This window comes from Amia ocellicauda, chromosome 16 (assembly GCF_036373705.1).
Source record: "Amia ocellicauda isolate fAmiCal2 chromosome 16, fAmiCal2.hap1, whole genome shotgun sequence".
Taxonomy (NCBI): Eukaryota; Metazoa; Chordata; class Actinopteri; order Amiiformes; family Amiidae; genus Amia; species Amia ocellicauda.
The window spans coordinates 13,903,207-13,926,704 of NC_089865.1; the positions used below are offsets into that span (position 1 = coordinate 13,903,207).

At 37.2% G+C, this 23,498-nt stretch overlaps 2 protein-coding genes across 8 annotated transcripts; one reads left to right on the top strand and one right to left on the bottom strand.

Moving 5' to 3' along the window:
* Positions 1 to 630: 630 nt before the first annotated feature.
* nup35 (nucleoporin 35) lies at positions 631 to 5,217 on the bottom strand. Of its 4 annotated transcripts, none has more exons than XM_066688646.1 (9): positions 4,654 to 5,217; positions 3,794 to 3,958; positions 3,246 to 3,373; positions 3,096 to 3,156; positions 2,671 to 2,812; positions 2,423 to 2,492; positions 2,199 to 2,327; positions 1,672 to 1,830; positions 631 to 1,525 (listed from the first exon to the last, which is right to left on the bottom strand). In XM_066688646.1, exons 1-9 carry the CDS (start codon positions 4,664 to 4,666, stop codon positions 1,448 to 1,450), a joined length of 945 nt encoding a protein of 314 aa, XP_066544743.1. In that variant the 5' UTR covers positions 4,667 to 5,217; the 3' UTR covers positions 631 to 1,447. The 4 variants fall into 4 exon arrangements, with proteins under 4 accessions (XP_066544743.1, XP_066544742.1, XP_066544745.1 ...); XM_066688645.1 differs by having other exon boundaries at positions 3,794 to 3,961; positions 4,654 to 5,212; XM_066688648.1 differs by lacking the exon at positions 4,654 to 5,217 and adding an exon at positions 4,203 to 4,611.
* A 403-nt stretch (positions 5,218 to 5,620) lies between these two features.
* Positions 5,621 to 16,886, top strand: dnajc10 (DnaJ (Hsp40) homolog, subfamily C, member 10). 4 transcript variants are annotated; one of them, XM_066688641.1, is made up of 23 exons: positions 5,621 to 5,708; positions 6,513 to 6,839; positions 6,952 to 7,117; positions 7,498 to 7,548; positions 7,649 to 7,731; positions 7,962 to 8,093; positions 8,450 to 8,543; positions 9,170 to 9,247; positions 9,817 to 9,860; positions 10,252 to 10,383; positions 10,606 to 10,695; positions 10,777 to 10,887; positions 11,437 to 11,551; positions 11,653 to 11,780; positions 11,931 to 12,047; positions 12,826 to 12,927; positions 13,336 to 13,491; positions 13,582 to 13,715; positions 13,829 to 13,882; positions 14,395 to 14,542; positions 14,646 to 14,768; positions 15,033 to 15,140; positions 15,533 to 16,886. In XM_066688641.1, exons 2-23 carry the CDS (start codon positions 6,621 to 6,623, stop codon positions 15,542 to 15,544), a joined length of 2,397 nt encoding a protein of 798 aa, XP_066544738.1. In that variant the 5' UTR covers positions 5,621 to 5,708; positions 6,513 to 6,620; the 3' UTR covers positions 15,545 to 16,886. The 4 variants fall into 4 exon arrangements, with proteins under 4 accessions (XP_066544738.1, XP_066544737.1, XP_066544740.1 ...); XM_066688640.1 differs by having other exon boundaries at positions 5,649 to 5,853; XM_066688643.1 differs by having other exon boundaries at positions 5,675 to 5,697.
* Positions 16,887 to 23,498: the final 6,612 nt, after the last annotated feature.

A 23,498-nucleotide genomic window follows, 5' to 3' on the forward strand; every position in this document is an offset into this window, starting at 1 on the left:
ACCCTTGAAAAACAATGGAAAGACCACTTTAACCATGACAGTGTTCTCTGAAACATCTGGTCATTTACATATGCAAAATATTTTACATTTCTCTTAGCCATAAATGCATGAAAAGGACTTTTAATTGGAGATTTTTTAATTACAAAAAGGTGGAGGGGTTGAGAAAAATATCAAGCTGATACATGCTCATTAAGTATTTCAAGTATCAAGTATCAAGTATTTCAATTATTTTATTTCATTATTGCTCATTATATTTACAGGTCTTGCCACTGTGAGGAAGGAAAGGGATGTCAACCCAGGTGTCTTTCAATATTGGCTAAAAAGTGGAATACACTACCAACCTTGCAAACTTGATTTACATAAAAGGCATCATGCCAACACAATGAAATGCCTGCATAATAAATTGCATGAATTTTATAAACTGCTGAGTTTAAGGGAACTGTTTTACAGACTTAGTTGTGCCTAGATGCGTCCATTTAAGATCTGAAACTCAATCAATAATGCTGCTCAGCTATTCTGGTTTGAATTGCCCCTGACAGTTGAATCCTATTCCTGATTTATCTCGAGGGACAGACAGCTTTGCTCCAGGAGTTTAGGACACTGACCGGGAGGAAAAACCTTAAACTAGTCTTCTAGTGATGCAGTATTTATTAGACATTTTATAAAACAGTAACTTGGACAACAGAGGTATTTTGATATATCTAGAGATAGGACAGTGTTAAAAAGACAGGAAAAGAATGAGCAATTTATAGGGAGTAGTGAAAAGAAAATGATAATGTTAAAACACACAGCCCCAAAAGCATTATGGGGAAAACAAGTCAACATATAAAGGCAGTATCCATATGCAAATTCTAAAAGTTGCATTCTTTTTTCCTACAACTTCTCTTATTCCAAAAGTGATTTTGATTGTTTTCACTTTAAAACCATGTGCTGAATATAACCTCATACCATACAGACTAATCAAATGTTTCACAAATGCATGTAATCTGCATCTTTTTACGCAAACTTTTTGACTTGGAAGCTGCCTTTTATATATTTTTAAAGGGGTCTACGAGTTGTTCTGAGAAGATTACAAAAAGGTAATTCAAAACTATTTCTAAAAGATCATTCCTATCACAAAAACTTTTCTAAATCTCTATGGTTTTAAGTGGCCAATCAAGTTTATATCTCTGATTTTGTGTTCTTGCCTCAGAACCTTAATTTACAGACTAAATGATGCATTGCTTACCCATGTTGTACACAGTGCATAGTCCACAGAGCCCTGCACATTACACCCTAACATAAAGTGCCAAGTATTTACAAATTGTCTGCATCAGAATAGGACAGTTTGACAGCAGTGGTTATACAACTAACCAAGTCGTAGTGTCAATATCTGAGAGTGAACCGGTGGTGGTTACTGTTGGTAATTGAGACCATCTTCCATAATTTCCAAAAGAAAGTCTAATTCCTACCAACCAAACATGTATTCCATTGCTTTGGAAACAAAACTCTCATCTTTTCTTGGGGTCTGTCGGTCAGAAACAACCTAAACGAGAAGAAAGAAAAGGGGGTCTTACATTATGAGAATACAAGTTTCCAGACCTCTTTTTGAATTGCAGTCTTCAATATGGAACTCTCAACAAGGCTCAAGAACTCTAGTTGTATTGAAGTATTGACGAATCTCTACCATACCTGGTAATCACTACTAGATGCTTTATAGGCAGCAGTGAGGGGTCGCATAGATGTGGACCGCGGTGTGTTCACAGGTTGGGTTGGTGTCCCTAAGTTTCTAACTGGAGGTGTAAACATAGTGCTGGATGACAAGCCTTTATCAGGGATCTCCATCACATTCTGGAAAGAAGTGAAAAGGTGAAAAAAATATATATAAATGCCATATATATTTTTTTTTTTATAAAACTTTAGTTCACAGGAGATAATTATACTCATTCTACAGTTTAGGAACTATATGCAAACTATGTACCTCCCCCCCAATACAGTTTAGACATAGACATTAAGCACAGGTCCCTATTTTGTCCCACGTGTACAGTAAAATGCTATAATACATCACTATTAACCTTTTCTACTTGCATGTTAGCATAAGCCATTGTAGCAAGCAAATCTGGAACCCCAACCTTCATATTAATATAAAACACACATATCCATGTTACATATCAACATAGTCTACACTGATCAGACCAATAACATTATCAAATACTAACCTTTTCTATGCAAGGTTTTACCCCAATCATGATTGCTTCTCCGAAGATTTTTCCATCTTTACTCAGTGCCTTTCTGGCTTGGAGTTTAGATTGGTATTGAATGTGCATCCAATTTCCATTATTAGACATCTACAAAAAAGCAAAAGTTAAAAAAAAAGATATATATAATAAAACATGATTTTAAAAAACATTCTAAGTAAATTTAAATGCTGTTAGTGTCTTACCACATGTTTTAGGACGTTTCCATATTGGGCAAACTGCAAAAGGATGTAAGAGGCAGACGCAGGAGGAAACCTATCCAAAAGAAAAAAGAAGATGACATTATACCTAAAAGGTATAGTATTCTTCATATAGTAAACATACAGTTGACTTTAGGCTTCCATAAATTAAAATGTAGCAGAGGTAGGAAAAAGGTATTTGCAACACTCAACTTATCACGTTCACAGAAAAGAAAGTAAGGATTGAAATTTACCCGAACACAGTGACCCACGTGTCATCTAAACGGTCATCTGAAGAAAGACCATCTCCCTGTGTATAGAAAGGATCCACTTGGGCTGGAGAGAGTGCCGTCTTTCTCTGTTGTCCAATGGTAGCAGGACTAAAAACACTTGTTCCTGTTAAATTTATAAAAAGGGCACCAGTCAAGAGTGAAACGGGTAGTTCCCAAGGTCAAGGCCCCAAATATTAAGAAGCGTTTGTTGTAGTCAGAGATTAGGATATTGGTTCCCTTTATAGTAACATTTAAAATTAAATCATACAAAATTAAAGATGAAGCAAGTTATTTTTCACCCTACAATTATAGGACCATTAAATTGTAAACATTAGTTACACAAATAAATTACACTCTTTACTGGATAAAGCTTAAACGGTTTTGTAAAACTACTTCAACAGCAATACCTGTTCCTGGGGTGGCTGCATTAAATCCAGACAGCGGAGTCTGCATCATTGAAAGTGAAGGCTGTGGGACGCAAGGGGGGTACAATATTGAATGAACAACAGCAAGAAGTCACACAGCTAAAGAAAAGCATTAAACGGTTAATCGCTTACTTGCTTCCGTGAACTCAGTGGGGATGCCCCTATCCCCGGACTTGCAAATTCATCATATATACTTCTAACTGGCGGGGCACCACTCTTGTCCTTGTGTGTGGGGACCACTGGCTGAGGAGGAGATCCACCTGTAGGAAAGGCAACATATGTAGCCTATATATAGATAGAACATAACCACTATAGGTTCTCGTATGCTGTTTCAGTCATGCCAACCTGAAATCTCAACTCTCAAGCCTTGAATTTGTTTTGTACAGAATATCTATAATGTTAAGTACATCAGAGAGGAAAATGTCCACTGTCCTCCACAGAATTTGTTAGCATATTACAGCTTATCCCCTTGCTTCTGTGCAAACTGGGGGTTACAGGGTACTTTTTCAGGTTTAACCAACACAACATTTTGCATGCTGTGCACTACACTACAAAACGCCTGCGTACTACAGCGTTTGTGCTGTTCAACACCTGTGCACACAGGATGGGTGGAAGCCATGAACAAGCAGAAAATCAAGCTCTAGAAAAAAAGGGGAAGAAAAAAAAAAAAAAAGTCTCACCTGCCATAAGAGGAGACCTCATTTCCAAGCCACCCACACTGGAGCCGCCGAAGGTGCGCGGTTGGGGAGTGGCTGGCGCCGGCGGGTCCCCCATCAGAAACCCGGGCAGGAACTGAGCCCCTGGGCCCGGCTTAGGGGAGGTCGGAGATCCCAGCGTCATCGGCTCTGCTTTACGAAGTATAATATGACAAACCGGGAAATTCAAACAAAGCTTTCATTTGAAATTAAAATGCATACAGAACTGTGGTATACTATAGATGTGCGTCTATGCATTGCATTTGAATTGCACAGCAGAGGAGCGGTGACAACACTGAACTGGGTCTCGGTTACATACAGAAGACTTTGTAACAACATAACCGCACAGAGACAACACATTGATCAGAGCAGAATAACCAGAGCTTTCAATTACTTTGTCAACTCCAAAATGCAGGAAGAAAGAGATATTTAGGGCGTCCTTTGTCCGATGCACCGAAAAGCGACCCGGACCCTCCTGCTCCTGCTGACCTGCTCTGTCTGCACACAGCTGCCCATGCCACGTGGTTTTGAGTGATTTGGTGTCAATTACCCACAAAAACATTGCATTCATTTCAGCTTACATAAGAGACAAGGTTTTATCCAACGTATTTCGCTTATCAACTGCAGATCTACGGTTTAGACATGATCAAACCACAGACTAAGTAAGGATTTGGAAAATAATGTAAAAGTTCGCTACCTCTAAAATAAATAATGTGCCGGACTGTGAGAGGGAAATCCGAAACAAGCTATAACCACCGTAGAGGTACCGGTAGTGTGGAGACGGCGAGGGAAATGTGCATTATCCCAAGGCATGTTTAATGTATATAAGTAAGCATCACACCCACCTTGCAGTTCCATTACAAGATATCGTTAACATATACAGCACACTGTACACCCAGATCAAAGATCCTGGTAGAGGATCTTTGCTTAGACCAAGTTGAATCCCTTAAAGGAAACGTGTCTAATTTCAGGTCAAATTCAAATAATGGCGGAAATCGTGTGCTTTCCAACCTCGCTGGGGTGTTCTGGGCGTGACGTCATCTTTGTGCGGCGGACAGGGGCTGGCGCTCCGCAGGGTTTTTGAGGAAACTCCTCAGTTCTGTGTGTTATTGATCCACCGCGTCTGAGTCTCATGATTGTTAGGATTCATTGATATGTGTGAAGATTTACCGTAATCCCTGATTGCATTCAGACTAGTCCCTATGGCCCATGTCATCACCGGTGTAAAGAGGAAGTAATACCCCAAGTACCTCTACTAACAAGTTTATTCCTGCATTGCCCTGTATTCGTCATATCTTTGTGATGTTTGAACTACGGATTATATTCTGTTTTAACAGCTATTTTGCAAAGCTTTTAAAGAGAATTAAAACTGGTTTTCGATCGTTTGGTTGCTTTGATGAATGCCTTTCTCTTCTTAAGTGAAATCTCAATGTTTCAAAGCAAATAATTACACAAAAGCCAGACGAAAGTAAACAACTTAACCAGTACTATATTTTCGGTAGAACTACCAGGGAAAATAAACTATAATGGATATATCTTATGCAGTTGGTTCACATAACCCACGATTTTAAATGAAAATATATATCCAAAAAACCCACACGTGTTCCTTTTAAATATCAAAATAATAAAAAATCAATGATTATAAGCATCTCAGTAAAGGAAAATCAAGTGTTTTAAGCTATCCCCATCTCCTGTTGCATGTACAGCACCCCACTCTCAGCTGCAGGGGTATTTAGGGGCAACGCCTGATTGGCTGCTGTAACTGTAACTGTGGTTAACGTGGCGCTCATACAACGTCCTGACGTCATCAGCGTGGTACGGCGCAGAGTTGTTCTCAGGCAATGAAAACACGCATACCGGCACTGAGAGCAGGATCCTTATCCGGATAGGTGAGGACAAGGTAATCATTGTCGCATTTAAGCAGCTGATCGCTTGTTAGTGTTAAGCTCATCTTTACTTTCCACGTTTTGAGAAAGTATCCCTTACTAAGACTGCAACAGCTAGATGTTTTATTTATTGTTGCTGTTAATCGAGAACAGGAATTGGTAAGTTGACTCCTGCATCTTCGGTACATCATTATCTGATCATCTGTTATTGTGCCATCTAGCACTTTCTTTTGTTTTAATTAACAAATAAATGGCAAAGCCTTTGTATGACCTGTCAACATTAAACACAAATATAGCAAATGTAAGTAACAGGATCATTAGCGTTGTGTGGGAACGTACCTAAAAAGGCTCTTCACCATCAAGTTTATCTTTTGGGAAAACAGGCAGATTGATTTTAATATTTGATGTATGTATTCACGTGTACAAAATGAACGTTTGTATTAGTACATACATTATTGATGCACCATAATGCAAAGGCCTACAGCTAAGTGGTTTGAAATGAACTTTCCTTTTTCCTTTTCTATTTATATTAAAATTAAATAGCAGTAATTATGTTTTATTGCCTTGATTGGTTTAGGCTCAATCACCTGAACTTTTATTAATTCTCATCATTATCACAGGTTCTGTGAAAGACTTCTACTTTTCTGAACTTCATCTCAATTCTTGCAAAGAAAGGGGTGGGTCACTTAATGCATGGCTTGTTTGCTCTAAGGGGTGAAGCAGCCAAGATAATTTGTCATACGTGTGTTGTATTTCTTTTTTTTTTTAATAAACCACAGGTATGTTATCTAATCCATTTCCATTTTCTTTTCCCCAAGACTAATTTATGTCAGTTGCTGGGATATAACGGAAGATGAGGATTATGCATTTTGTTTGAAAATAAAACACACTATCTTGGATACAGAATAAGTGGGGACCACAGTATAATGGAGTCACTAACTCAAAAAGAACAATCCTTTTGTGTTTACAAGAGGAAACTGAGCAGAACATTTTTGTACTGTTTTATTATAATATGTCTGGCATCACTCATTTCCTCTGATGAAGATTATTATAAGTTACTTGGAGTCTCCAGAGAATCAACTACTAGAGAAATTCGACAGGCCTTTAAAAAGCTGGCTCTGACGATGCACCCAGATAAAAATCCTGTAAGTAAATGATTTAAAAGATGCATCTATTCATGTCAGATTATAATGCCTATTTTTTTTTATACCCTCAACACTTTCTATTAACACACTTAATGTTACATTTTTTACGTAGAATGACCAAGAGGCTCACGACAAGTTCCTGAAGATAAACAGAGCTTATGAAGTTTTAAAAGATGAAGACCTGAGGAAGAAATATGACAAATATGGCGAGAAAGGATTGCAGGATAATCAGGAGGGTGGGAGATATGAAAGCTGGAATTATTACCGATATGATTTTGGTATGTAAGCCTCAGCTGATCTCTGTATTGTTTTTCAGTGTGGCGGCATTTATGTAATTACATTCAAAGCAACAAAATATTGAAATTTTGTATTTTTCATACTCGTAAAAAAAAACCAGTACATTTGAGACCCCATACTTTCATCCTGTGCCACATAGCTCTGCATATTTGAATGAAAAATATTGGAGGGTAGAGTAATGGATACATTAATCTAATACATCACTCTTTTATTTATTTGACATATTCTGGAAGGCAAAGTCTAGAAATTAATACACATTATTGTCAGATTCTAGTAAATAATACAGTTTGTTCATAGTAAAGATCTTGCACATGTAATACTGTAAACTGAATGATGAACCGTTACTTTTCTAATTCTCCAGGTATTTACGACGATGACCTTGAGATCATCACCCTAGACAGAGGAGACTTTGGTAAGCATCCTTTGGGGTGCCTTTAGTCAGAATAAAATATTAGCAGTTGAGATCTCCATACTACATTGATATCTAACTGGGTTTTCTGGTCTTGTATCAGATGCTGCCGTGAATTCTGGGGAGCTGTGGTTTGTGAATTTCTACTTTCCACGCTGCTCCCACTGTCACGATCTGGCACCGACGGTGAGAGAGACCATTTTTGTGCCACTCGGCCACAATACCAAATACAAAACAATCTAACAACTCAGTCATCGAATATGTGCATTTGTTTTTGCATTCCAGTATGATTAATATACACGTCTTCAATTCGAATTGCTTCGTTTCACCCATTTTACTATGAAATGTGTGTGTGTGTGTGTGTGTGTGTGTGTGTGTTGATCCAAACTAAATACCAATTTACACCCTGACTGTAGTGGAGAGAATTTGCGAAGGAAATGGATGGGATTATCAGAATTGGGGCTGTGAACTGCGGTGACAACCGAATGCTGTGTCGAAGTAAAGGCATCAACAGTTACCCAAGCCTGCACATGTTCAGAGCTGGAATGGTATGTACAGGGGGTTATTGCAATTTGTCTACCGCATCAACATTGCAGTGTGTATTAGTTTTATCTGAATAATATAATTTGGTGGTGACCACTTTTTGTTAAAAGTTGATGCTTATCTTTGATTTTAAAAGCAGTGATTGCTTCTTTATCCCATATTATGTGAGAGGAATGTATATATATATTGTTTGTCCACTTGATTATGATGGTATAGTCTGTAGATTATTAGACAATTGGTGATATTAAAAATAATAATTATAAAGTATGTCTTAACTTAGAATATATAAGTAATGCTGACATTACTTTTTTTTTTTTTTTTTTGATCGTTTTCATAATTGTCCATTCCTCGCTCGGCACAGAATCCAGAAAAGTTCTATGGAGACCGAACAATGAAAAGTCTACAAAACTTTGCTATGAAGTTTGTGAAAAGCAAAGTCACAGAGCTCTGGTCGGGTAAGTGCTGTTTCAAACAAATCTGTTTGGTATTTCTCATTGAATATCAATGCTTTTAATATTTAATGTAGAAGACTATACAGATGTCTGTTGAATGCCGTTTGTTTTGTTGTTGTTCTTTGTGTGGTAAAAGGACAGTCACCATTTATGTAAGATTTAATAGGATGCAGGAAGGATTAGCTTTTGGACCTTTGGACCAATGCATTTCTTGTTCTGTTCAGCACTTCAATATTCACATTGAAACACCAGAGGAACTTCAGTGGGATGTGTGAAAGTTGTCCATCGTTACTAAAAGTATTTTACATTTCGCTATGATTTACAGGTGCCTGTTTTCACTTGTGTTTAATGTACAGTATGTATACTTCCTGTTGTAACTCTGTAGTCTTATCAGAGAAGTTATTTATATATCCTACTACCAACAGAACAACAGGAACAGGAAAACCATACAGGTTTCAGGAGTCATGTGGTGCATCAGTTTCCCCCAGTGGTTTATAATATTTAACACTTCAATGAACACATACAGGTGCAGACATGCTTGAAAATATACAACCTTTTCTGAACCTGATTTATTTGGAACATAAATATAATCTAAAACTGACATTTATTTTTTATTTTTCTCTAATCAGGCAATTTCTTGACTTCTATTGAAACCGCATTTGCGTCGAGAACTGGGTGGCTGATAACATTTTGTGCTGAAACAGGAGGTAATACTCATTATGCCAGAACTCAAAGATTTCCTATGTTACACAGCTTATCTTTAAAGCAGGTGAGCTTTATGTGTGTAATAACAAACAATAGATGCAGTCTTCATTTTATTCATGCATCAATGTTCCCGAACAGTTTCAATTCCTGTGGTGACGGGCTTTGACGCTTCACTGCACTGACAATATTCTCCAATAATAACAAGATTCGAACCACCTCCACATCGAGCAATGTTAACACTCGAAATGTAGTGGAATTAATACTGAATGGCATCATTTGAACTATTAAATTCGCCAAACGCATAAATGCCGCATGTATTTGACATTAGGCTCACTGTATTAATATATACGCTCCTGGATTACACGGACTACTGAATTAATGTTTCTCCATCGTGCTCATTGGATTAATAGGATCAGAAGTGGCAGATATAAACACCACGGAGTATAGCAGTATTTTACATCCAGGGTTAACATTATACTGTATAATTGATGTCTTTTTTTAAACAGACATGAAAAAACTGTGTTGTATAATAAGATGAGAAATGTATTTTCTTTCCCCTTGGTTTTAATAGACTGCCTGGCTTCTGAAACACGACATAAATTAGCTGGGATGTTGGTAAGCATTATGGAATTAATTTAAATTGACTATTAAATTGACTGAAATGAAGAGGTTTTGATGTAGAATATTACATCCACATACTAAAAATGACTTTGCAATGAAATCCAGCTATGTAACTCGGAAAAAAATATCTATACAAGGTATTTTATGCTGTGGTGATATGGATTCCATTCTTTCCATATAATGTCTTCTGTCTGCAATTAAATAAAAACAATATAAATGTGTTTTACCACTGACTAGCCGGACTGACTTTTATGTTCTGAATATAAAGCATAGTTACTCCTGGGGGATTGTTGCTGAAGACGACTTGCTTTCAGTGCATGAAGACGATATTCTGAGCTCTTGTGGGTCAAACGTTGTCCTTCATGTGTTTCCAATCTGTTCTCAGGATGGTCTGGTTAATGTTGGCTGGATGGACTGCTCTACGCAAGCCCAGTTATGTGAGAGTTTCGATGTGACGTCAAGTGTAACGGCTTACTTCCCACCTGGAAGTTCCCTGAAGGAAAAAGGGGGTGTGCTGGTAAGAGGTGATTTATGACATATGTAGCCTTTATGGCGCCTTCTAACTTTTGTAATGTTGTCGATTTAAATTAAATGAATTAATTGATTTTGGTGGACAAATGTAATTGCGATATATGGTACAACCGCTCTTGCAATCATGTTGACGTGAATTATCAGTTGTCAAGCAAGTTGTCTTTTCAAGCTGTTGTCTTCCCATTGCTCTAAAGTGACTGTTTCTTAGTTTCTCAGTAGCCTGGATGCCAGGGAGATTTACTCTGAAGTTATGCAACATTTACCAGATCTAGAGATGCTTACTAAAGACACTTTCAAGGTGAGTCTAACACAAACCTGATTGTTTTTTGACCCTACCTTCAGCCTTTTCAGGAGTCTAACTTATTATTATTTCTCAAAGGATAAACTGGCCCATCATCGCTGGCTTGTATGCTTTACTTTTGGAGGGAAAGACTTGGGTTCACATGAGTACAAGAAACTGAAAACGCTTCTTAAAGCTGACCACATACAAGTAAGTATTTACTTAGAGGCATATTTTATGATTCCATGTAAGTAATTCATTCTTGTTTTGGTTGTGTCATTTTGAAAGTTATACAATATGTAGTATTTCTAGCCTCAATTTTGTCTGCCAGGTTGCAAAAGTTTAACTTTTATATGGAATCCATTTATATTGTACATGTAGCATATATGGGTGGTGGCTCGGCGGGCCTGTCTTTGTGGAGTTTGCATGTTCTCCCCGTGTCCGCGTGGGTTTTCTCCGGGTACTCCGGTTTCCTCCCACTGTCCAAAGACATGCGGGTTAGGTTGATTGGTCTCTCTAAATTGCCATGTGTGTGTGTCTGTGTCTGTATGTGTGTGTTGCCCAGCAATGGTCCTGGGTGTATTCCTGCCTTGTGCTCTATGCCTGTCGGGATCGGCTTCGGCTTCCCCACGACCCTCATCAGGATAAGTGGTTTCGAAGATAGATGGATGGATGGTTGGATGTAGCATATACGGAAAATGTATATGGTGTAGACCAGTATTTAAATCTTGTTTTTTTTCTTCTTTTTTTCCGTTTCAGGTGGGAAAGGTTGACTGCCATTCAGAATCGGACTTGTGTAATTCATTCTATATCCATAAGCCAAGCATCGCTGTCTTCAAGGGCTTTGGCATCAATGATTTTGAGATCCACCATGGTAAACATCCTTTTTAAAGAGATTGTGGTTTAATTTGAAAATGAAAGGAAGTGAATGAATGGAAGCTGTATTGAGTGCATCTTATGAATCTTGTGTTTTAGGAAAGGATGTTTTGTACAACATTGTTGCCTTTGCAAAAGATAGTGTTCAGGCTCATGTCACTACCTTGAGGCCAGAGAACTTCCCGAATCAGGAGAAGGAGCCCTGGCTTGTGGACTTCTTTGCACCAGTAAGTTCACAGCTTTTATGCGCAGTATTTAGATGACAGTATTTCGTTTTTTGGTTTAGTTTTGTTTTTGTGTTGGTTTATCATTATGGCTCCCCTGTTTACCCACAATGCATTTTGAAAGACTGATCTAGACTTCCTTTCTCCCTGTAGTGGTGCCCCCCTTGTCGTGCTCTGCTGCCAGAGTTAAGGAAAGCATCGAAACAGTTGTTCGGACAACTGAAATTTGGGACTCTTGACTGCACAGTTCACGAAGGGCTCTGCAGTACGGTGTGTATGTTGTAAAAGCAAACAAGTGAACTGTGGAATAATTTACAGATTAAGCTGTCCTAATCCACAGCTAAAATACTGACAAATGTGCTTTGTTCTGGTGTCTTGTTTGTTCTCTTTTGATATTGGTTGTTTGTCCTCCCCCAGCCCCAATCATTTGACATTAATATCCAGTTTATGCACAGTAGCAATAAAGCAATTACCATTAAACCATTAAAGTAGCAAACAGAACCACCAAATTAAATTGGTGGATTACAGATCCTGTTTGGCTCATAAATGTGGTCTCAGCTGTGCCTCTCCCACAGTCTTATCTAGAAGTTTGTAAACTAGAGTGTAAAGGTGGCAAGTAAAAGAGGTCCATCGTCGTATCTTTTGATCTCCACACCTTAACTAGCAAAAAGCAGATGAGGGCGATACGGGAATGAGAGACTGTGGGAACTGACTGGAACTTGACAAACTATTGCACAGTAAATTACACAGTAAGCATGCATAATGTGGGGATTAAAGATGATTAGGACCACCAGTCACAATGCGGATACCATCCATAAACTGTAGATGGATGCTTGTGTGTCCTTGTTTTCTCTGTGCAGATTTACAGTACAGGTGGATGTGTAGATTTGATCACCACCACAGATTTGCGAAACAAAATATGCCTTTTCTTTTATTTCCTGACTGTTTGTTAGAGTTTTTAAATGTCCTGAGTCAAGTTTAAGCAAGTTCAAATTATGCTGCATTTTTGTGTGCTATAACCATAAAATCATTTGTTTGTTCATCACAGTACAACATCCAAGCCTATCCGACAACGGTCATATTCAATCAGTCGAATATTCACGAGTACGAAGGACACCACTCTGCTGATGGGATTTTGGAGTTTATTCAGGTACTAAGTCCTCTGCAAATGAATCCCAGTTATTTATTAATAATTTTAATTTTGGTGAGACCAAAATATCCCAAGCCTATTAATCAATCATCCTATATGTAAATCACATATTTTAAATCAAATGTGATTTGAGACCATCCTTGAAAGCCTTTGAAACTGGTTTCAGCCTTCTGAGCAGACTGACAAAAGATCAGTCATTTTCTCCTGCTGATTTCACTTTTATTTTTCAGGGATCTTTTGAAGTTAATCCCTGTTCTCCAAAGGTAGCTAAAATCGATCCCCCCAGGCTCCAAAATGTACTTTTTTAGGTATTTCAGTATCTCCAAACGTAATTCACAAATAAGCACAGTTGTATTGCTGAAGAACAAGAATGTGTTTCCTCTTGAAATGACTCCCGTTTTCTCCCAGGACCTTGTCAGGCCCTCGGTGGTCATCCTGACTCCAGAAACCTTCGATGAGCTAGTGAAAAGAAGGAGGCGCAACGAGACCTGGATGGTGGATTTTTACGCACCGTGGTGTGGGCCCTGTCAGGCCCTGATGCCAGAGTGGAAAAGAATGGCCAGGGTAACATTTTAAACCCATATTCTTGTCATTGACGTATTATCAGCATCATAGCTTGCCTGCATAGTCCAGTCATGTCCAATCTTGTATTAGGTGGTCAATGGCATGATCAACGTGGGAACCGTCGACTGTCAGAAGTATCACTCCTTTTGCCACGAAGAAAATGTCCGTGCCTATCCTGAAATCCGGCTCTTTCCTCAAAACTCAAATCGGAGGGATCAGTACCAGTAAGTGTTCAGTGCTCTGACCAGTTTGGTCCAGTTTGGTTATTGCTGATGAGAGTTGGAATGTTTCAGACATTTCCTGGACTTACCACTAATGCTGAAGGTGTCTTTTCCAGAACTTACAATGGCTGGAACAGAGATGCTCATTCCCTCAAAGTATGGGCGTTGGGGTAAGATTGTTTTGCCAATTCATGTTTATAAAAATATTAGAACGGTTCTAGCGTATCAGAAATGTTTTTCATGATTCGTTAATGTATTTAAATGATGCATTTGAATAGATTGCATTGCTTTTCCAGAATGAATAATATTGTTTTAGTTCAGCCAGCTGGCATCAGATGGTGGGGTGGGGGGCAAGCATACGTGTGTCTGCATACATTTCTATATTGCTAACTATAACCGTACAATCAGTACAGATCTGTCACTCATTCTTTAGTGTCTTACTTGTTTGAATGCATACATCAGTTTAATTAAAAACATTTGCTATACGTTTCTTCTAACATGACGTGAAGTAGGTGTTTATGGTGTCAGTCATTTCATTATCATTCATTTCCCAACAAATCCTTACACTGATGACCTTGATGATATCTGACCTTTTGCAGCGATTATATTGCAGAAAATCCTGTTTCCTTTCCACGTACATTAGCTGTTTCTGAGCAATCTCTGGCTATGTCTTGTTTTCCAGATCTCTCCCTAGAGCCACGGTTGATTTAAACCCCGATGATTTCACCCACAAAGTTCTGAATGGGAAGGATCATTGGTTGATTGATTTCTACGCCCCATGGTGCGGTCCTTGTCAGCACTTTGCACCCGAGTTCGAGATGCTTGCCAGAGTAATATTTTCTACATTTAACCCTTCGAATTAGAGAGAATGAATATAATGAATGACCTTTTCTGAAGTGTATTTGAAGCTGAGTGGATGTTTTCTGTGTGCAGACTCTGAAAGGAACTGTTAGGGCAGGGAAAGTGGATTGTCAAGCACATGGTCAGATGTGCCAGAGCGCAGGAATCCGGGCCTATCCAACAGTCCGGTTCTACCCGTTTCTAGGGACGAAAAAGGTGAGATCCAAAAGCACTCTTTTGCTGTAAGCGAACAGTCCACACTCGGATACATACATACTTTTTTTTAAATCGCACATTTAAATGTAGGCCTTAGGAGTCCCCTTCTGTGACTGTGTCTTCTGCACTCTTTTCTGTCTGAAGTGAATTAGTTGATTGTGATTAAAGTGTAAATATTTGCTACACTAAGAAGCATCCTGTTTTAGATGTGCTAAACATGCATTATCCATAATAAATATGTATTTTCTGTTCTTCTTTTAACAGAGAAGCGTAGAGGGAGAATATATAAATAGTCATGATATAAAGGCCATAGGTGACCTTCTGAGCCAGCGATTAAAGCAGATACAAAGCAGGCCCTCTTCTACGATCAAGGTGAGTCTCTCTTATGCAACTGTTCACTTAGTACGCTTTTAAATCTTACTTGATTCCCGAAGTGGATAAACTGTTCCATTCAGAGGACATTGAAATACACCTGAGTGAGAGAAAGTGAAATTAAATGTGTTAGTAATGGAAATGGACAGCTGTATTACAGAACAGAAATTGAACCCATATTTTTCTTCTAGTTTTGTTTGTTGGTACTAAATGGGGAATAAAAACTGCAGGGATACCTAGCCAATTGTATTTGTTTGCTGGTTAGGTTTTTGTTATTGCCAAATAAATGAAAAAAAAAACATGTATTGAATGATTTTAATTAGTATTACTAAAGTAGTAGTAGTAGTAGCCTGTGTCTGCTACTCACATTCCTTATATTGTTCATTATCTAGGATGAACTTTAATTTTGACTACAACAACCCGAAGACAAATTGGAAGCAAAATTAAAGAAGAAAGAACTCCAGCTGTTGAAAAGAGACTCTTGGACAGAGATGTGGTGGCACTGTTTACTGTCATTACGCTTGGCGAGGGATGGGAAAAGGTTCACACTGTCCTACACCTGGCTCATAAAGTAACTCCTTTCTTTCTTTTTAATACTCCGTCATTGTCCGAAAAAATAACCATAATTAGGCATGAAATAAATGTGGGTTAAGCAGACTTCACTGCCGGATCTGTATACTGTATGTATTAAATGGCCTTTTAAAGTAACTCCGGGTGTATCTATAAGCAACTCCGCGTGACACTACCAAGGACAACAGCGTTAACTGAACAGAAATGAATGGGAAGATTGTATTTGTGAGGCATGTCAGCAAATCTGACGTGCCATTGTATTGCCTTTTCATTTTTGGACCTGTGATAAATACTACTGCAGTATATTTTGTTAGATCGTTTAGGAGAAGCGCACATTACATTGTTAAATGTATGGCAGTGTCCTTTTTTATGTTTTATTTACTTTCCTTTGCAAGGTCAAAACCGTTTTAGATTTCTGTTTATTTATTTAGTTTTTATATTATTGACTCTTCAAACATACTGTCTGTAATCAATTTCATTGCTTCGTGTGAACACTGAAACATTTTTGACCATTACGTTTCATTACAAACATTAGTGCAAAATGTTGTGTTTTCTCTACATACCTTAAGTTTGCTTCATCGGTTGTTGTACAGAGAGAACTGTTACGGAAAAAACTGTTAGGAGATCCTTATGTTCACGTGATTAAATAGAAAACCAGATTACACGCTACAGTGAAGACCAGTGTTTAAAACTGAGTGAAATGTATTAATAAGTATTGGAATAATATACTGAAGTGTACACAAATAAGTTTTATATGTAAGGTCATGTAAAACTTCTAAATCAAGTGTTTATTTTTTGTTCTCTTGACAGTTTAATTGACAGTCTATAAAATTGAAATATCCATCTCTGATTCAAGTAACAGTTTAACTGAAGAGTTTACAGTGTAGTTATGAATTCATTAATACGTCTCCACATGACATAGCTTAACCTTTTCTCTAAAGGCGATTGTGCAACTCCCTGCCAATTTGTATTGGGTGGGTCGAACAAAGAAAAGTAGTTTTGCTTTGTTTTTCCAGGAACCAAAAGAATAAATTATTCGTCCTTTGGGTTATAGCTTTGCACAAATAGAGTACTTTTGCATTTCTGTGTTTTCAAGCAAATGTCCAAAGATGTTTAATATACTCCCCTCGTCATGTTTTCACTGTCATCTGTAATAAAGTCACCGGTTAGATTTGTTGTATGTCTAATTTCTTTCTAAAGGAGGGATTTGTGGAGGAGGGGGGACACTGCCAAGTTTTGATGGCTGAATGTGAGCGTGTTTGTAAACTAATACATAGAGAGAACCATTTTCCTCTCACTGGCCCATTGCATCCTTGAACTGAGGTAGAGAACAGCATTGGTCTGGTATGGAAGCTTTTTTTCAATACTGAACACTAGATGGCAACACAGGGGTGCACATTTTAAAAAAAAAATTTCCTCTGTATGTGCGATGCAAATGTGTGTAATATTTAATCTTAAGATCTTCGGAGGTGATTATTTTTCCTTGTATACTCTTCTTTGCAGTCACCCTGTAGAAAGGATACCCATATTTTGAGGCAGATGTCAAAATGTTTTGAAACTTCAAATGTAGTGACTTGAAATGAATACCCCTTTACGTAGACGACCAGCATGGGACATTGCAGATCAAACACAAATTGCAAATATTAAACGTGAGATGACGTTTCATGGATTCTTGAAAAGCTCGTGTATTTCATAGGCTAACAAAAAAGTGAGGCTTTTGCAAAATGAACAGATGAACTTTAATTTAATTTATTATGGAATGTTGTCCTTTGTTCAAAGATATCCTGGGAATTCTTATGTAACGTATTTAGCCTCTTACCCTATCTGAATACAAATTTGGTTTCAGAAATATTTGGAACTGTTATGTTTCCACTAACATTAAACAGAGCGGTTGAGCAATGCATGATTTTGTGAAAATGATGTTCTGCTATAATGATAAATTACCTTTCCAAGATTTAAAATGTCACCATTCATTTATTTCCAGTGCGGTACAGACAGATATTGTTTTTTAGTGGGATGATAGACTAAAAGTTCAATTTCAAATGGTCTTCCTGATGAAAGCTAAATGTGATTTAATTTAAGTAAAATGGAATAACATTCAGGGTTGTCTCCCGAGCACACACACTGCTCCTTCTTTGCTCAGTGGATTTGGATCAGTTCTTAGTCAGTTTCTGGGTTTGGCAGTGGGCAGGCAATGTGATTTAAGACCCAGCTGAAGGATGTATTTGGCTTCTATCCCACACTTAATCTTTTTTGGGGCTAGGTGAGCAGCCTACGTAGGATTACTGATGAGAAATCTAACTATAATGGTATAATGGTCTGTGCTAGTTAATTAAGATATTGAAATATATTAAACTCAATTTGATAACATGCTCAAATTTAAAGTTTAGCCTAGATTATATATATATATATATATATATATTAGTCCATTTAAATGTAAAGTCAGCTTTCATTAATACTATATAATCTAGCTGTCATGTTTGGTCAAGCATCCTATTAAATATGACATGCTTACTTTGGGTAAAGGTTTAAACATACAAAGCCAAAAAATATTATGCATAATTCACTTTTTTTTTTTTTTTTACAGAACATCTGGACTAAATTTTACTTTCCAAAAATCAAACAGAAAACCTACACCAGTATTTAATAAGGGATTGCCAGGGGCAGCATTAGTAACCTACGCTGAGAATTTGTTAACTGCATAAAGTAATTTTAATTATATCCATTTCAAAACAGAACTGTAAATGAGAGGGGGATATATTTCCTTCGAGGGTAGATAGGCATTTTAAAAACCCACAAAGACAATACTATTTTATTCTCCAGGAATGCTATTTTCCTTTTTATAGTTGTATGAGAAAATGGCCAATTTGGGTTTTGATCTGAATCTCCTTCTGAAATAATGTGAAAGCTGAAAGGGCAAATGATGCTGAACACTGAACTGCAGTGTGTATCAGGGGTGACCTTATAACACATGCCCATCTGTGTAGAAGACGTATGGCATCCCGGAGAGCATCCAGCTGAGCTTTCATCTGACCTGGATCTGGATACAAAAAGCAATTTTGTTAAACTTACTGACAAATGTTGGAGGACAAACCGTTCCGCCTGTAACTGCTAAGGAAATGACTTCAGAGCTGGATGAGAACTTGAACAGATACATCACAAGTAATATTTCATTTCAATCATTAATAATAGAATAGGCTCTAAATAGGGTTTTGAACAGGCGTTGCGATTATGGATTTAAATCTAAGACTTTAATCTTAATGGCTAAGGTGTGACGAGAAATCTGTTGCATCTTGAAAAGACTAATCAAATAAAGGGACAGAGATTTAGTTTCAAAAGATTTTTTTTTAACCCACAAAACACTGAATTCTGCATGCTAGGGTCCTGATAAAGATCAATTAGGTATTACAATGGGATTATAAATCCTGATGCACATTAGGACTTTATCTAAAATAATCTTTACATAAATAAGGCAAATGCAAGATCTTAATGTCAAATTTGTAAATCATACTACAGTACAAGTAAATGTGTCTGAAGTTACACCTTGGATGATCTTTGAGAAGGAGTGTGTTCTGCAAACAGTCCTTATCAAGACACAATCAGCACACACTGATCTTAATCACCTGTAGGTATCTGAGCACTTAAAGTGACATGAAATCCAAAGCAGGGGCTGACACGAATCTCTGTAAAACTATAAATACTGCTACTTTATATTTGTAATTAACTAAATTACAGTAATCAGCTCAGTAAGTTCTATTTAACTGTAACATATTTGTTTGGAAAACCAACTGAGTGATTGAGCTAATTAATCACTACACGCCATAAAATGAATTACTCCTCAAATATGTTTTACGTTTTTTTGTCAAATCAATCTAAAACAAATTATAGCTGAAACCTGTTTGCCAAATTTAAGTGATTATAATATTTTAAATATAGCTTTGGGATAAAAATAATTTGATACAGATGTCAAATCCTCTTCATATACTAAAGACTGGTCTATATAAGGACTGGTATATAGCCTTCTTCACAAAATCGAACATCTACCCATTTTTACTAAAAGAATGAATCTAGATCTAGATCCCTTTCTTAAATATTACAATCATTAATATTCTTGAACATTTAAATCCAATAACTACATTGACAGATTAGATCCATTTAGCAGATAAAATCTAATGCTTGTTAAACAGAAAATCTCGCTCAAACTTTTCTCAGAACGTTTCTTACCAGATGTGCTTTTCCATGCATGTTTTTTTAATGAGTCGTACCATTTCTTTGAGTTCCTTGTCCCCTCACAATTAAATCACAAGCACCTCTTATTTTTTTAAACCACTCCTACTGCGGCACTGTACAACATTTGCAGAGTGTAACACTTTCAGACCTGTGTAAGTGTCATGCATTTGTGTTTTTGGAGGCGCATTAGCCAAAGAAAACAGAGTAGTAGAAGAAGAAGGTTCAGCCAAGGACATTTTCTTTAACATGTGTCATTAGCACATTTCTTAAATAAATACATAATATTTATAATAAGTCGTATTTATACTTGCTGAGTTATTACAATTTTCACAAAGATATAGTGGTCTCTCCTAGATGTGGCGAGGGTACTTTATTGACTCTCACTAGATGGCAGCAAAAAGCATGCACTCTGATTTTATATACAGACCTGCACACTTGGCACAACTCAAGATAATATACATAGTTCTCCCTCAACACAAACTGATTTAAAAAGCTGTAAGAGTATCATGCATATTGAACGAGTTGTGTGTCTGGATATTTGGGTTTCAGAGTGCAATACCAAAAACGAATACATACATTATAAATCATTTTGACTCTTGTGTTGAAACATGAAAACAATCGAAAATAGAAGAGTTGTTTCTAGCAAAGTTCTAGGTTTTGTCATTAAGTGAGGCTGTTTAAGGGTTTGTCGTTCGCTGAATGAGAAACAAAGATCCGTAAGCTGAGAACACAGAGTCATTGAGGACATTACAGTATTTCAGCCAGCTTAACTATGCGTTTAGATTACTTCTTTTGTTCCCTTTGTCACCCACTGGGAAAACAAATTGCATAATAAGTATCGTCCCAAATCTGCTATTAGCCCATTTGTGTTCTTTCAATCTCTCACTTCAGTTTCCAGGTATCGTTACCCATTTCGACATGAATAAAATAATACTTTCAACTTGGAATATAAAGTTTGCTGTTCAGCCTAAAGAAAATGTGTAATTTCTGTCCAGTCATGGTTATGTAAAAATAAAACCCAACAACTCCAGTCCTGACCTTTAGTTCTGCTTGTGATTACTGACTACAGGGCTACACTGAATGATTGCTTCATATTTATTTTTTTAAGTTTCGAGGTGGAAAATCCCAACTTGGGGTGCTGGCAGCAGCTTTAAGTTGGCAACAGGTAGATTAGTTCTGGCGTCAGTGTGTTATAACACCTTCTGACCACAGTATCGTTTTATTAGGGAAATACTGGTGTTCACATGAAACACAGCATACAATATAAAAATACACGTCATTTGTAAGAATAATAAAATAATCTATCTCACACTAAAATTGGTTGACTCACATGAAAACATGGTTTCATCTAATATTTCATATATAAATATATATATATTTGAGTATTAATGTATCCAACAGCAATGGTAACCTAAGAAATTGATGAGATTAGTCAATTGAGGTGTAGTGTAACTGGAAAACTAGACCTAATAGTCATTGACAGAGTGCTATTTTATAGTTGTTGGTTTTTTTTTAACTGGTAGGTCAAACCCAGATGTCTTTCATTAAAACTGTAGAATTCCTCCACATATGTCCCATCTCCAAAAATAGTTGTAGGACTGTTTTCCCACATAGCCACAAACTGCATTTCAGAATAAAATTATGGATCAGATATCTCTGTAAAGATGAGTGCTACTACACAATGACTGAACACATCACTGCACATTAAAGAATAAAGACACAGCAGGCAACAATTCGTTTTTGGGAAAGAAGAACTAATAATTTTGAGTGTTCAAGTTTTATGACGAGACTACATACAATGTTTCCTTATTATTCGACCCAAAAATATGACTTATATTTGAATTTTAGCAGTAAGAGCACTTCAAATATCATCTATGAACGATGCATCGAGGCTATTACACATCCATTGGGGTCTTTGTGTGATTAGTTTGTTAATAATAGCTACATTTATAGATTTGCATCCGCCCTTTTGGCATTGAAGGCGATAAGTTGGTTACAAGCCAACAACAAGGTATCAGGTCAAGTGCATTTTCATTTAGACCACACATCGTAAACCGAACAATAGCCCTCTTGTTCACTCAGAAAGCTCGCAGAATGGGTGGACGCCTTTTGTCAGTTGACTTGCAGCTTATCTCGGGCTTAGACAACTATAGAATTATACAGGACTTTCCTTAATTGCTTTTCTAATGTACATGCAAAGCCCAGTAAGGCCTCTCTTAAGAAAGGCTGCAGCAATTAGCAGTCATAGGTTAAAGTGCAAGGTGTCTTTGTTTTTCATTAGCAAATCAATTAGCATTCAGAAAACCGGTGGTCTGAGGGGAATGATTGCCAAGGGTAAAGGGTTTGTAGTAGCAAATAATGCAAACCATGCACTAATGCCTGTCTGGCTGCAGGGGCCAGGCTTCTCTGTGTTTGTTTAGTACTGAGAAAAATGGAGATGGAAGACGATAACGAAATGCCAGTTCCCTGATTTAAAAGCACTTGACGCCTCTCCTCATTCCTGCATCTTTGCCCCTGTGTTCAGCGCTCACAATGACATCACACTTTTTATTTGTCTTTAAAGAGCGGTAACATATACACCAGCAAGGCAAGAAGGAACCCTCCAAGCATGCTAATAAATTTCTGGTTACATAAATGTCACTGCATTCAAGGACTTTAAGACAACATTGGCCCCTTAAAATACCACTTAAATGAATAGTCTGCACATGGCTTTCAGGAAACCCTCTTCTTGCCTTTCACCTCATTAAACACTTGTTTCACTTCTCTCGCACACAATGAGAATGAGCTATTAAGATGATCTGCACTGCTGTTTTAACAGACAGTTCAGCGTATAATTATGTGTTTCTGTTTTTACTCAAGCTTGTGTAAAGATTTGCCAGAAATGGCCGAAGAGATGTGGTCGACAGAAGGGGAAAACTTCACAGTTAATTTGTCTTCTGTTTTTGAATGCTGAATGCTGTTAATCTGGCTCAAGACATTCAGCGTGACAAGAACTAATTTCATATCATGGTTGTCATTGAATAAGTATGAAAAACATCACATCCTTTAAAGCCATTCATATAAAAAACAATGCTGTAAAGATATATGGTACTCAATCAAATAATCATATAGTTTTCAGGTTTACATTTGCTTTTTTTTCCATGGTTTTTGACTGGCATCCAATCTAAACATCAAAATGCCTTCTAAATGGTAAACTATGGCACTAATTAAAATCATATAAAGGGTTACCCACACATGTTCACTACACAGCACTGGAATGTAACTTGTTTTAGTATTAGATCTATCTTTTGAAGTCTTTTTTCCATAAAGAAAAACTGCTTTCTTTTTTTTGTTTTATTGGAGGGCTGAATTGCAGTTCAATTTTTGAACGTTTTCGTTTTCACAAATGTGAATTCTCCTCAGGACAATTGTTTGAGAGAGAATAATCTTTATTGTAATCAGGGGAGAAGAGGGAATTTTATGGTTCATTAAGGTTTCGGGAATTAAGTCACGAGAGCTGCGCCAGATTTGTCTTTATAAACAATTTTGCAATTCACCTTTTGTTCTCTGTTGCTATTG

What these genes read in the sequence shown, in the direction of transcription:
- nup35 (XM_066688645.1), bottom strand. An exon ending in GAGGTCTCCTCTTATGGCAG is followed by an intron (nt 3,374 to 3,793) that starts GTGAGACTTTTT and finishes CCTTTCCTACAG; the next exon opens with GTGGATCTCCTCCTCAGCCA. An exon ending in CATCTAGTAGTGATTACCAG is followed by an intron (nt 1,526 to 1,671) that starts GTATGGTAGAGA and finishes CTTCTCGTTTAG; the next exon opens with GTTGTTTCTGACCGACAGAC.
- dnajc10 (XM_066688641.1), top strand. Translation starts at nt 6,621, where the DNA reads ATGGAGTCACTAACTCAAAAAGAACAATCCTTTTGTGTTTACAAGAGG. An exon ending in GTCACGATCTGGCACCGACG is followed by an intron (nt 7,732 to 7,961) that starts GTGAGAGAGACC and finishes CCCTGACTGTAG; the next exon opens with TGGAGAGAATTTGCGAAGGA. An exon ending in TTACTAAAGACACTTTCAAG is followed by an intron (nt 10,696 to 10,776) that starts GTGAGTCTAACA and finishes TATTTCTCAAAG; the next exon opens with GATAAACTGGCCCATCATCG.